The sequence below is a fragment of the Microtus oregoni genome, unplaced genomic scaffold, assembly GCF_018167655.1.
Source record: "Microtus oregoni isolate MIOR12 unplaced genomic scaffold, Mior012 000030F_ref0000283, whole genome shotgun sequence".
NCBI lineage: Eukaryota > Metazoa > Chordata > Mammalia > Rodentia > Cricetidae > Microtus > Microtus oregoni.
In genome coordinates this window covers 931710-945042 of record NW_024543089.1, presented here as the reverse complement: position 1 = coordinate 945042, position 13333 = coordinate 931710, and the positions used below count along the sequence as shown (strand labels likewise).

Genomic DNA, 13333 nt, shown 5'->3' with positions numbered 1-13333 from the left:
TTCAAAAACATTATTTTTCAAGTGATAAATCTGAATTATAAAATAATTAACAATAATGAATGCTGACAGAAGAGTCCAGACTTCAGAGTAAATAATTTATTCAGAAACTGGCATTTCTTTCACATTCACATATTACAATTGTATATTTCTTCCATGCCTGTGAAGAGGGCTGCATCACAGGCTCCAAAGAGAGTTGGAGTCCAAATCCCAGAAAAATAAAATCCATCTTCATGATAAGCCAAACTCTTCAGTTTATAGAGGAACAACTGCATATTGTGAGATGATTTCAGCTGCCCAGCACACAGTTGTCAGTCACTCCTTGGGCTTAAAGAGAATGGATGGGGTTCCAGTTCAGCTTGCTCTTCCCTTGTTCAATTCCCAGGGTGAAGGAGAAATTGTGGTCAGGACTAGCAGCGAGAAGAGTAGCATTTTCTATAGCTACAGCAGCCAGAACCATATCCACAGCCATAGCCAGAGCCGTATCCACAGCCATAGCCAGAGCCGTATCCAGAGCCATAGCCAGAGCCATATCTACAGCCATAGCCAGAGCCATACCTGGAACCATATCCACAGCCAGAGCCAGAGCTGTATCCACAGGGATAGCCTGAGCCATAGCCACAGCCATAGCCATATCTTGAGCCATAGCCACAACCAGAGCCATAGCCGCAGCCAGAGCCATAGCCACAGCCAGAGCCATAGCCACAGCCAGAGCTGTAGCCACAGCCTCCACAGGAGTTTCCGTAGTAGTTGCTGCACATGGTGATGAGAGGTGAGGTTTCAGCTGAGAAGCAGAAGGATGTGTCTGAAGTGAGTGCCATCCAGTCTGCCCAGACTTTTATACCCAACAGATTGATGGCTCATGCCTCACATGGGCTCTGCCCTCTCAATTGACAACACTTCTAGAGTGAACTCATTCTCGGAAAGTTTGTTAGGAATTCACAATTTACTTACTACTACCCTAGGAACTCAAAGAAGCATTCAAAAATAATAATATTTTTTCTGAACAGCTTAGGGATCTATAATTTACACTTTATGAAGTCATTTCATGACCATGACAGAATATAACACGCCACCAAATATTCATGACTAATAAATACATGTTTGTAATAGCCAGAACCTGGAAACAACCTAGATGTCCTTCAATGGAAGAATGGATGAAGAAAGTATGGAATATGTACACATTGGAGTACTATTCAGCGGTAAAAAAACAATGACTTCTCGAATTTTGCATGCAAATGGATGGAAACAGAAAATACTATCCTGAGTGAGGTGTCCCAGACCCAAAAAGATGAACATGGGATGTACTTACTCATAATTAGTTTCTAGCCATAAATAAACGACATTGAGTCTGTAATTTGTGATCCTAAAGAAACTAAATAAGAAGGTGAACCCAAAGAAAAACATATAGTTATTCTCCTGGATATGGGAAGCAGACAAGATTGCCAAGCAAAAATTGGGATCTTGGGGGAGGGGTGGGATAGGGGTAAGGGGAGATGTGGAGAGAAATGTGTGAAGGGGAGGATGGGGGGAACTTGGGGAATTGGGATGGTTGGGATAAAGGAAGGATGGTTATGGGAGCAGGGAAACATATATCTTAATTAAGGGAGCCAGTTTAGGGTAGGCAAGAGACCTGAACCTAGAGGGGCTCCCAGGTGCCCAGGGGGATATCCTCATTTAGTGCCCAGTTATGGCAGCTGAGGATAAGGATCCTGAAATGGCCCTATCCTATAACCACACTGATGAATATCTTGCATAACACCATAGAACCTTCATCGGGCGATGGATGGAGATAGAGACAGAGATCCACATTGGAGCACCGGAATAAGCTCCCAAGGTAACAATGAGGAGCAGAAAGAGGGAGAACATGAGCAAGGAAGTCGGGACCGTGAGGGGTGCACCCACCCACTGAGACAGAAGGACTGATCTATTGGGAGGTCACCAAGGCCAGCTGGACTAGAACTGAAAAAGCATGGGATAAAACCGGACTCTCTGAACAATGAGGACTGATGAGAAGCCAAAGAAAATGACACTGGGGTTTGATCTTACTTCGTGTTCTGGCTTTGTGGGAGCCTAGCCGGTTTGGATGCTCACCTTCCTAGACCTAGATGGAGGGGGGAGGACCTTGGACTTTCCACAGTGCAGGGAACCCTGACTGCTCTTCGGACTGGAGAGGGAGGGGGAGAGGAGTGGGGGTGAGGGGGAGAAGGGTGGGAGGAGGGGGAGGGAAATGGGAGACTGGGAGGAGGCGGAAATTGTTTTTTTATTTTTCAATAAATAAATAAATAAATAAATACGTGTTTGGATTATGTTTCTCAACGTCTTTGGAATTATCAACCCTACAGTCCCATTCATGGTGAGGAATGTCATTACCTTCTCTATTAACAGCTGTGGAAAAGAAGCGCTGTACCAACTCTGTTTTTGTTATAAAAATCAGTCAAAACTATTTTTCATGTATTTTTGACAGACTTGACATTTGAACCTTCATCTTACAGCTAGAACTTAGTTTTTTCTGAAGAAGCAACTGCTATCTCCATAATTTCCTGCATGAAAGATTTCTATCAAATTCCTTATGCACAAGTATTATCATTCATTGGTATTTATTTCCAAGGGTGACCACCTAAAAGGTTGAAAATGTCTTGGTTCACGTTTTTATTGTTCTGTTTTTCTTAAGTTAAATTCTTGAATATGAGTCAGTCTTGCCAATTACTCAATATACACTTATACTAATGCAAGTATATAAATAAATATAATTGCTTTTCTCCAAAACACAATTAACCAACAGTGAGTACTTCCATATGGGTGGAGTAGATGAGTAATTGAAAGATTTTGATGAAAGAACATATTCTAAGAGATAAAGTGTATAAGGGACATGGCTCAACATAATGAAACCAATTACAGATATCCCACAGCCACCACCATTCTAAACAGAGTGAAACTCAAAACATTCTACAAACATCAGGACCAAGACGATGTTGACCAAACTTGTTCAATGTAATTCCTGAAATCTAAGCTACATCTATAAGACAACTGAAAAAGACCAAATAGAGACAAATAAAAAAGGAAATGCTCAAACTATCCTTATTCACAGATTATATGATTTTATACATATAATTCTCTAAAGAAAACACCAGAAAATTTCTACAGCTGACAAATTACTTTAGCAAAGTAGCAGGATGCAAAGTTGACAAACAAAATATAAACAACTAATACACAAAAACAGGAAGAAAGGGATCAGATAAGCACTACTTTTCACAATATACCGATAACTGATGAAGCAAGCAAAAAACTGTATAATAAAAACTTAAGACGTTTAGAAAATGAATTGAAGAAGAGAACCGAGAATGGATAGATGTCCATGCCCATGAAACAGTTGGATGAATAGGGGTTCTACGTATAAGGAGCAGAGTTTAGATCTGTACTGCACAGCATGCTGACCATTTGGAAATAGTGGAATAAAACTTACAAACATTTCGGCAAGAATTGATTTTAAGTGTTTTCTGATTAAATACTAAAAAGAAAATGACATGTTGTTCATGTGAAGCTTCTTTTTATTTTATTTTATATAAACAAATAAACCATTTTTTTCATTATACATACCAATCCATGTTCCCAATCGCTCCTCTCCTCCCATTTCCTCTACTTACCGCCCCCTCCCAAAGCATTCGCTTCTCAGAGAGGGTATAGCACATTGTTATGTGCAAGGTCCCAGGCTCTCCCTATTATGTCTAGGATGAACAAGGTACCAACCAAAGAGAATCGGTTCCCAAAAAGCCAGTACAAGCAGTAAGAATCAGTCCTGGTGCCACTGCCAGTGGCCCCACTGTCTGCCCTAGCCAGGCAACTGTCAACCACATTTAGAGCAACTACTTTGGTCCTATGTTTGTTCCTTCCCAGTCTGGCTGGTATTAGTGAGGTCCCATTAGCTCAGATAGTCTCTTTCAGTGGGTGTACCAAGACAATTATTGTCTTTACCCATTTAACCATATTATCTTATGAAATCAATTTCTTAAGAAATCAATATTTCAGGGAATTGTAATGTAGTTATCAAGAGTCTATTATGAACCTAAACATAACCATCTCAAGCTTGTCAGTTCTATGCTTCTCTAGCACAATGTAATTTCTTTCTTTTTTTAAATTTATTTATTTATTAAAAATTTCCACCTCCTTCACTCCTCCCATTTCCTTTCCCCTCCCCTACTTCCTCTCCCCCTCCCTCTCCAGTCCTAAAAGCAGTCAGGGTTTCCTGCCCTGTGGGAAGTCCAAAGTCTTCCCCCACCTTTATCCAGGTCTAGGAAGGTGAGCATCCGGACTATTAATTTCTTTCTTTATTACAAGTCTTTGTGTTAAAATCTCCAAAAGTTTGTTCAATTTAAAAATTTACTATTTTTTATGTTCAGAAAAGTTATCACAATGAACTCTGTTTACAAAGAAGATCTTTCCTGGTTCCATAAGTTCATCGTTGGAGTGTAATGAAGCCCATTTTCTAAAAGCAAGTCTGTAAGTTTGATCAGAGCACTCTCGTGTCTGTGCTGTAACCCAGAACTCCTCAGAAAAGAGTACCAGTCAGCAGTTATTTAGTCCATGACAACAGTTGAACAAAAAGAAAAGTTTTAATAAAAAGTATACAAAATCAATTGGTTATGAGGGACAATCTTGCCAAAAATAATGGTGCTGGCATAATAACGTATTATGTAAATAAACATTGCCACAAGGTGGGTTTTAAAGGGCAGAAAGTGGCTCAGCAGTTAAGAAACAAACCAGTCTTACAGAGGACATGAATTTAGTTCCCAGCACCCATATAGGCTGGGTTTACAACCATCTGTGTAACTCTCGTACAAGGGGTTCAGACACCCTCTTCTAGACTTGGTAAGCATTGCACTTATATGCACGTACTTGCACACTGGCACACATGCTTACACACAAAGACACACACACACAGAGACACACACCTCAAGTAAAGTAATTTTAAAGTGGGTTTTACATTATTTATCACCACCAACATTAATATGTGAGGTCATGATTTTGTGAACTGTAAAGTTATTAGATCCAGTCATTGCACACCATTTCTCTATTGTCTTTCATGTCCTATTCAAAATAATATCCACCCAACATTTATACCCACAATAATTTCTAATATTCTTGTCTTTCAAAAACATGAGAAAAATTTGGGACCTAATGAATATGTTGACACTTTTGTTGCCGCGTTGAATCTGTGGATGTATTCTATAAACAGAAATCTCTGTCTTACAAAGTCGCACAACCATTCAGTCCCCCAAAAAACACAGAGGCTTTATTAATTATAAATTGTCATGTTAGTTCAGGCTTATTATTAACCAGCCACTATAACGTAAATTAACACATAATTCTTGTCTGAGTTTAGCCACACAGTACATATAAAGAAGTATATTCCACATCAGTATTCACTTCTCCAAACCTCCAAAATTAAATGTATTACATAAGTGATTCTGTAAATCATCTTTCTCTATCCCACCAGTCAGCTCCCAAACAATGATATAGAGAGTTATTAATTATGAAAGCCTGACCTTAGCTTAGCTAGTCCAATTAACTATTATAACTTCAATTATACATTTATATTAATCTATGTTTTGTCTCGTACCTTCTTACGTTTTTTTCATTCTGTATGTCTGACTCCCTATGTGTCTTATTTGTGTCTGACGCATGCCTAGATTATTTTCTGCTTCCTTTCTCTCTGCCAATCAGTTGAAATGATTGGTTGCATAGTAGATGATAAGGAAGAAATTTTCTCAATACAAACAGATATGTAACTAGAAGTAAATACAAAGATGAAGCTTCTAAGAGGTTAGTGATCAAAATGTGAAACCTAAATATTGTACTCGATGAGCAAAATGCAGAATTTTTGGCTTTTTATTAAAAAACTATGTTTTCATAAAATACTATCCTTTTATCCCCTCCAACTCACACAAGAATCAACCTCACCTTCCTACCCACACAACCTTTTTCTCTCTATTCTTTACAAAAAAAGTAAAACACACAAAAAAATCCAGTGAGAAAGAAACTAAAACAAACAAGCAAAATACCAACACCCCAAAAGTGAAACAAAAATATTTGAAAAAATAAAAGGACTTCATTTTGTGTTTGTTAACTCCTCCTGGGTATTGGGCATATCCTAAAGTGTAGATACTACGTACAGTGAAACTCTGTTCGAAAAACTAATTTTTCCTTTGCTAGCTGATAACAATTTTAAAGAGCTTCCTGGATAAAAGCAGGAGCTTCTTTCCACTTCCTTCTCTCAGTACTGAAATACCCCCTGAATGGAACCAGTGCAGGCCATGTGTGTGCTGCCATAGTCTCTGTTAGTTGGTATACCAACAGTCCTACCGAGTCTGGAAGACATGGTTTCCTCAGAATCTTCCACCACCTCTGGGGCTCATGATCTCTTTGCTTTCTTTTCCACACAGATCCATGAGCCTTGAGGAGGTACAAATATGCTAATTAGGATCAAGTGTTTCAAAGTCTTTCACTTTCTGATAATTTCCACTGCTTCCATGCTGAAGAACAAAAGGGATTAGATTTTTATGACTTTATGATTATGAAACAGCAAATTTTTATGGCTGTCAGACATGGGGAACCATAAAGCAAATAGAAATAACTAATATAGATAAACACAAGACTTATTGATCCTTATTATAAACCCTTCAATGTATAAATGTCTATGGCCGAATGACTAGCTCATGGTAGCAAGGATAGATCACTATAGACATTTCATGCCTAATGATAAAACAGAAATATCAAAGATAACCAAGATGCTTTCACCACCTGAAATGCACAGAGGGGATAATACGATCTTAATTCTCCATGTCCTCTCGTGCTGATCTATTTTACATTTTTGAATATTTATATACACAAAATAAGAGGTCATATCAATGGGATTCGTATTGAGACACAGAACTCTTTGCTCTTCAAATACTCCATATACATATAGAATGAAGCTGCTGTTTTTCATTGTTGTTAGTGTTTTCTGACTGACATAAATTTTTGCAGTGTAGAATTTTCCAGTGGCCAACAAATTAACCCTTTCACATGTGCAGGCTTCCAGTTTTCACACTTGCATAGTAGGTATATTCAAGTTATAGAATGATGATTTCTCTTGGGACTTCTGGGGGAGGGGTTGAGGTGTGATAGAAAAAACTGAAAGGTAGGTGTGATTTACTGATGGGGAAAAGAACAGAAATCAATAAGAAACGGGAAGAAAAACAATAATATTTTAAAAAGCACACAAGTCTATGAGAACAATAATCTAATGGGAACGGGATGGTTTATTCAGCTTACTCTTCTACCCTGAATGTGACTGGCACAGCAGAAATTCCCATAAGCCATCTGTCCACTACTTATGTTTTTGTTCTCTTAGATTTTTGTTCTTCTACCCAGGACCCAAATCTATTGGATTTCAGAACATGCGTGGATGACTGACACTACAGATGTTCACAAACCTCCTCTCCCTTCCACTGTCTTTAATCCTGAGAGGAAACATGAAAACACAAAAGGAAACAGAGATAAGCAGTAAGGAGTGGGTTCCTTTTCTAAAAGTGTAAAGACGGTTTCAGCAAGCTTTGATTGTCCTCACTTTCTACCATCCTGGTTTTAATTTCTAGAACATGAGCAAAATATTGGTCCCAATCATCACCCTCTAGGAAATATAGACATAACAGTAATATAGCAACAGTAAGAAGGAAAATCCTATGTCCTTTCCAATGATTTGGGTTCTAGCATATTTTATGCCCTCAAAGATTTTTTATTTTACATATTTCAAAAACATTATTTTTCAAGTGATAAATCTGAATTATAAAATAATTAATGATAATGAATGCTGACAAAAGAGTCCAGACTTCAGAGCAAATAAATTAATTTATTCAGAAACTGGCATTTCTTTCACATTTGCATATTACAATTGTACTTTTTCTACTGTGCCTTTGAAGAGGGCTGCATCACAGGCTCCAAAGAGAGTTGGAGTCCAAATCCCAGAAAAATAAAATCCATCTTCATGATAATTCAAACTCTTAAGTTTATATCAGGAACAACTGCATAGTGTGAGATGATTTCAACTGCACAGCACACAATCGTCAGTCACTCTTTGGGCTTAAAGAGAATGGATGGGGTTCCACTTCAGTTTGCTCTTCCGTTGTTCAAAAGTCAGGGTGAAGGAGAAATTGTGGTCAGGACTAGCAGCAAGAAGAGTAGCATTTTCTGTAGCTACAGCTGCCAGAACCATATCCAGAGCCATAGCCAGAGCCGTATCTGCAGCGATAGCCAGAGCCATAGCCAGAGCCATATCCAGAGCCGTAGCCACAGCCATAGCCAGAGCCGTATCCACAGCCGTAGCCAGAGCCATACCTGGAACCATATCTACAGCTAGAGCCAGAGCTGTATCCACAGCCATAGCCTGAACCATAGCCACAGCCATAGCCATATCTTGAGCCATAGCCACAACCAGAGCCATAGCCACAACCAGAGCCATAGCCACAACCAGAGCCATAGCCGCAGCCAGAGCCATAGCCACAGCCAGAGCTGTAGCCACAGCCTCCACAGGAGTTTCCGTAGTAGTTGCTGCACATGGTGATGAGAGGTGAGGTTTCAGCTGAGAAGCAGAAGGATGTGTCTGAAGTGAGTGCCATCCAGTCTCCTGAGACTTTTATACCCAACAGATTGATGGCTCATGCCTCACATGGGCTCTGCCCTCTCAATTGACAACACTTCTAGAGTGAACTCATTCTCGGAAAAATTGTTAGGAATTCACAATTTACTTACTACTACCCTAGGAACTCAAAGAAGCATTCAATAATAATAATATTTTTTCTGAACAGCTTAGGAATCTATAATTTACACTTTATGAAGTCATTTCATGACCATGACAGAATATAACACACCACCAAATATTCATGACTAATAAATACGTGTTTACATTATGTTTCTCAACGTCTTTGGAATTATCAACCCTACAGTCCCATTCATTACCTTCTCCATTAACAGCTGTTAGAAAAGAATCGTTGTACCAACTCTGCTTTTGCTATTAAAATCAGTCAAAATTACTTTTCATGTATTTTTGACAGACTTGACATTTGAACCTTCATCCTACAGGTAGAACTTAGGTTTTTTTTTTTTTTGAAAGAAGAATTGCTATCTCCATAATTTCCTCCATGAAGATTTATATTAAATTCCTTATGCACAAGTATTATCATTCATTGGTATTTATTTCCAAGGGTGACCACCTAAAAGGTTGAAAATGTCTTGGTTCAAGTTTTTATTGTTCTGTTTTTCTTAAGTTAAATTCTTAAATATGAGTTGGTCTTGCCAATTACTCAATGTACACTTATATTAATGCAAGTATATAAATAAATATAATTGCTTTTCTCCAAAACACAATTAACCAACAGTGAGTACTTCCATATGGGTGGAGTAGATGAGTAAATGGAAGATTTTGATGAAAGAACATGTTCTAAGAGATTAAGTGTATAAGAGACATGGCTCAACATAATAAAACCAATTTACAGACATCCCACAGCCACCATCATTATAAACAAAGGGAAACTCAAAACATTCTACAAACATCAGGACCAAGACAATGGTGAGCAAACCTGCTCATATAATATTTGAAATCTAAGCTACAGTTGTAAGACAACTGACAAAGACCAAATAGAGACAAATAAAAAAAAAAGAGGCACTCAAACTATCCTTATTCGCAGATGATATGATTTTATACATATAATTCTCTAAAGGAAACACTAGAAAATTTCTACAGTTGACAAATTACTTTAGCAAAGTAGCAGGATACAAAAGTGACAAACAAAATATAAACAACTAACACACAAAAACAGGAAGAAAGGGATCAGATAAGCACTACTTTTCACGATATACTGATAACAGATGAAACAGTGAAAATCTTGTATAATAAAAACTTAAGACATTTAGAAAATGAATTGGAGAAGACAACTGAGGATGGAAAGACGTCCATGCCCATGGAACTGTTGGATGAATATAGGGGTCCTAAGTGTAAGGAGCAGAGTTTAGATCTGTACTGCACAGCATGCAGACCATGACTTTTAGTCAAGGTTAATATTTACAAACTTTTCTGGAAGAATTGATTTTAAATTTTTTCAGATTAAATACTAAAAAGAAAATGATGTGTTATTCATGGCAAGCTTCTTGGTCTAGCCATTCTATCGTCTTTTCTGGTCCTACTCTCATTTCTTTTCTCCGATACACCAATTAGCCACAAATTCAATGCCTCTGTTTTGATAGGCTTCTGAAGTTGTGATATGTGTGGGGGTTGACTTTTCTGAGATTCTATTTTCATCTTCACCTTTAACTTTGGGCTGTCTTTATCTGCTGTTTCCATGATATGGTTTTCTGTTCAGTGTCTCTTATGCCTTTCCTTTAATCGTCTCTGCTTTGGGATTCCTGCCAGATTCAGGTTGATGTGCACCTTTACTTCTTTTATTACACAACAGCAAATTTTGTGTCTTAACACTGACCAACTACTACTGATGTGAAAGTGATCTCTGAGCTGCAGATCTTCTAATCAATGAAACACCAACCATATAGAAATAAGTTCAATAAGTTTAGTAATTTACAAAAAAAACCTTCCAGATCATGAAACTCCAAAACTAAGATATATGTGAGACTCAATGTGAAAATTTTGTTCTCTGAAAATGTTCAAGGAAGATAAATCTTAAATGGAGTACTGAACCTGTTGTATAAATGTTTTAGGGAAGTATTATAATACAGTTTTCCAGATTCTATTATGCAACTAAAAATAATAAAAAGAGATTAGCTATAACATTATATGTCACCATCATAAACTGTCAGTTATATACTTCTCCAGCAATTTATAATTTCTTTCTTTATTACAAGTCTTTGTGTTAAAATCTCTATAGATTTATTCTATTTAAAAATTTACCATTTATAATTATCAGAAAAGTTATCACAATAAACTCCTTTTGCAAGTGAAGTTCTTTCCTGGTTCCATAACTCCATTGCTGGAGTGTAATTAAGCCCATTTTCTAAAACTGTCTATATGTTTGGTCACAATACCCTCATGTCTATGATGTAATCCAGAACTCCTCAGAGATATGGTACCAATCAGTAGTTACTTTAGATGATGACATCAGTTGAAAAAAAGAAAAGATTTACAAAAAGCATATAGCATTTCAATTAGTTATGAGGGACAAACTTGCCTGTGAAAGGAATGGTGCTTATCCAACAATGTACTATGTAACTCAACATTACCAAAAGGTGCGTTTTCAAGGGCTGAAAAGGTGCCTCAACAGTTAAGAAACCAACCATTCTTACAAAGGACATGAATTTAGTTCCCAGCACCCACATGGGCTGGTTTACAACCATCTGTGTAACTCTTTATCTCAAGGGGATCAGACACCCTCTTTTAGCCTTGGGAAGCATTGCATCACATGTATGTACTCGTATACACAAACATACATGCATACACACCACATACACACATATACACCTCAAATAAAATAATTTTAAAGTGGGTTTTAAATTATTTTTCACTACCAAAATTAATATGTGAGGTCATGGCTCTGTCAATTGTAAAGTCACTAGATCCAGTCATTATACCATTTCTCTATTCTACTTTTTCATGTCCTTTTCAAAATAATATGCACCAAATATATTTACCCACTTTAATTTTTCATGTTTTGTCATTCAAAAACATGATAAAATTTTGGGAATTTATGAATGTTTTGACAGTTTGGTTGCCATGATGAATCTGTGAATGTATTCTGTAAACAGAAGATTCTGTCCCACCCGATCCCACAACAAGTCACCTCCAAATAAACACCCAGAGGCTTATATTAATTATAAATTACTTGGCCTATTATTTCAGGCTCATTATTAACCATCTCTTACAACTTAAATGAACCCATAATTCTTGTCTATGTTTAGCCATACAACATATATACAGAAGGACTTCCTTCATCAGTATTCACTTATTCAAACCTCAAAAATTAGATGTATTAAATAAATGTTATCCTATAGCAAGTCTTTCTCTACCCCACCAGTCAGCTCCCAAATAATGACACAGATATTTATTAACTATGAAAGGCTGACCTTAGCTTAGGCTTGTCCCACTAACTCTTATAACTTAAATTGCCCCATTTGTATTAATCTATGTTTTGTCTTCTGGATTTTTACCTTTCTTTCATTCTATATGTCCAACTCTCTCCATGTCTTGTTTGTATCTGACATGCACCTAGATTCATCTCCTTCTTACTCTCTCTCTGCCTAACTCCCACCTATACCTCCTGACTATCTATTGGTCATTCAGGTCTTTATTAAACCAATCACAATAATATATCTTCATACAGTATACAAATATTTCATGACTTGATTTTTTATATCAACTACACTTCATAAACCTGGAAAATTAATAACTCAACAAATAGACATAAAAACCTTTATATGCAGCTACTAGAAAAGATCTACCGCACAGATGATGAATGAGTGATCATCAGCTGGTTCTGTCTCTACCTAGAGAGCTGGGACAGTACATCACAGAAAGACTACGTGGAGGGAGGGGATAGAAGATTATAGAGGACATATAGGTGTTTGGGTAGGCAATAATCAGTTTATAGTACTCCATATATGATAATTACGCACTGAGGTTATATATCAATAGTGGAGATAGATAAGATTGCTCTCAGGCAATACGTCCAGAGCATAAATGAAAAACTATACCAATTTATGACTTGCTCCCTCAGCTTCAAATTCACATCTTGATCTTTGAGCATTTATCTTTAATTATCAATATAGACTTAGGCTTTCCCAAGAGAGGATGCATACACACATTGAAGGAAGTATTGATATTCCTAACTTTGTGATGGAGATGATGAAGACACATTGTTGGTCAAGTAGTGTGTCTAAAGAAAGCTTTGGGAGTCTGAGGTTCAGAAAGTTCTACCTATTGGGTCTATCATGGCTGCTGTATCTGAGGTTTCTCCTTAGAAAAAGTGAAACAACAATATGTGTGCAAATATAGATGAATACACTCATATGCATGTAAAGATTTACGTAAGTGTGAAAATGTACAAATGAGACTACAAACTGCAGTGAACAAAACCATGTGGTGCTGATGACAGAAAAGAAAGTACAAAACTATCAAGGGAAGCAGTAGATGAACATGAGTTCCACTACCACAGCCACAGTGCTTGGTGGACTTCCCAGTATCCTACTAATGCTACAGCCGGTCGTGACTGACAGAAAGGACACAAGTTCTTGCCAAAACAAATGAAATGCATTGACTGAAAGAGCATTATTTTTCCAACTGTGAAGCATTTGT

General features: G+C 37.3%; 2 protein-coding genes across 2 annotated transcripts; both read right to left on the bottom strand.

Annotated features, from left to right (window-relative positions):
- Window positions 1–407: 407 nt before the first annotated feature.
- LOC121465294 (keratin-associated protein 21-1-like) lies at window positions 408–818 on the bottom strand. The gene has a single exon (XM_041678521.1). It carries the CDS (start codon window positions 816–818, stop codon window positions 408–410), a length of 411 nt encoding a protein of 136 aa, XP_041534455.1.
- Window positions 819–8201: 7383 nt separating this feature from the next.
- On the bottom strand, window positions 8202–8654 carry LOC121465293 (keratin-associated protein 21-1-like). Its single transcript, XM_041678520.1, has one exon. It carries the CDS (start codon window positions 8652–8654, stop codon window positions 8202–8204), a length of 453 nt encoding a protein of 150 aa, XP_041534454.1.
- Between the last annotated feature and the right edge of the window lie 4679 nt (window positions 8655–13333).

Bases quoted from the DNA above. Each gene is read 5' to 3' on its own strand.
- LOC121465294 (XM_041678521.1), bottom strand. From the start codon at position 818: ATGGCACTCACTTCAGACACATCCTTCTGCTTCTCAGCTGAAACCTCA.
- LOC121465293 (XM_041678520.1), bottom strand. From the start codon at position 8,654: ATGGCACTCACTTCAGACACATCCTTCTGCTTCTCAGCTGAAACCTCA.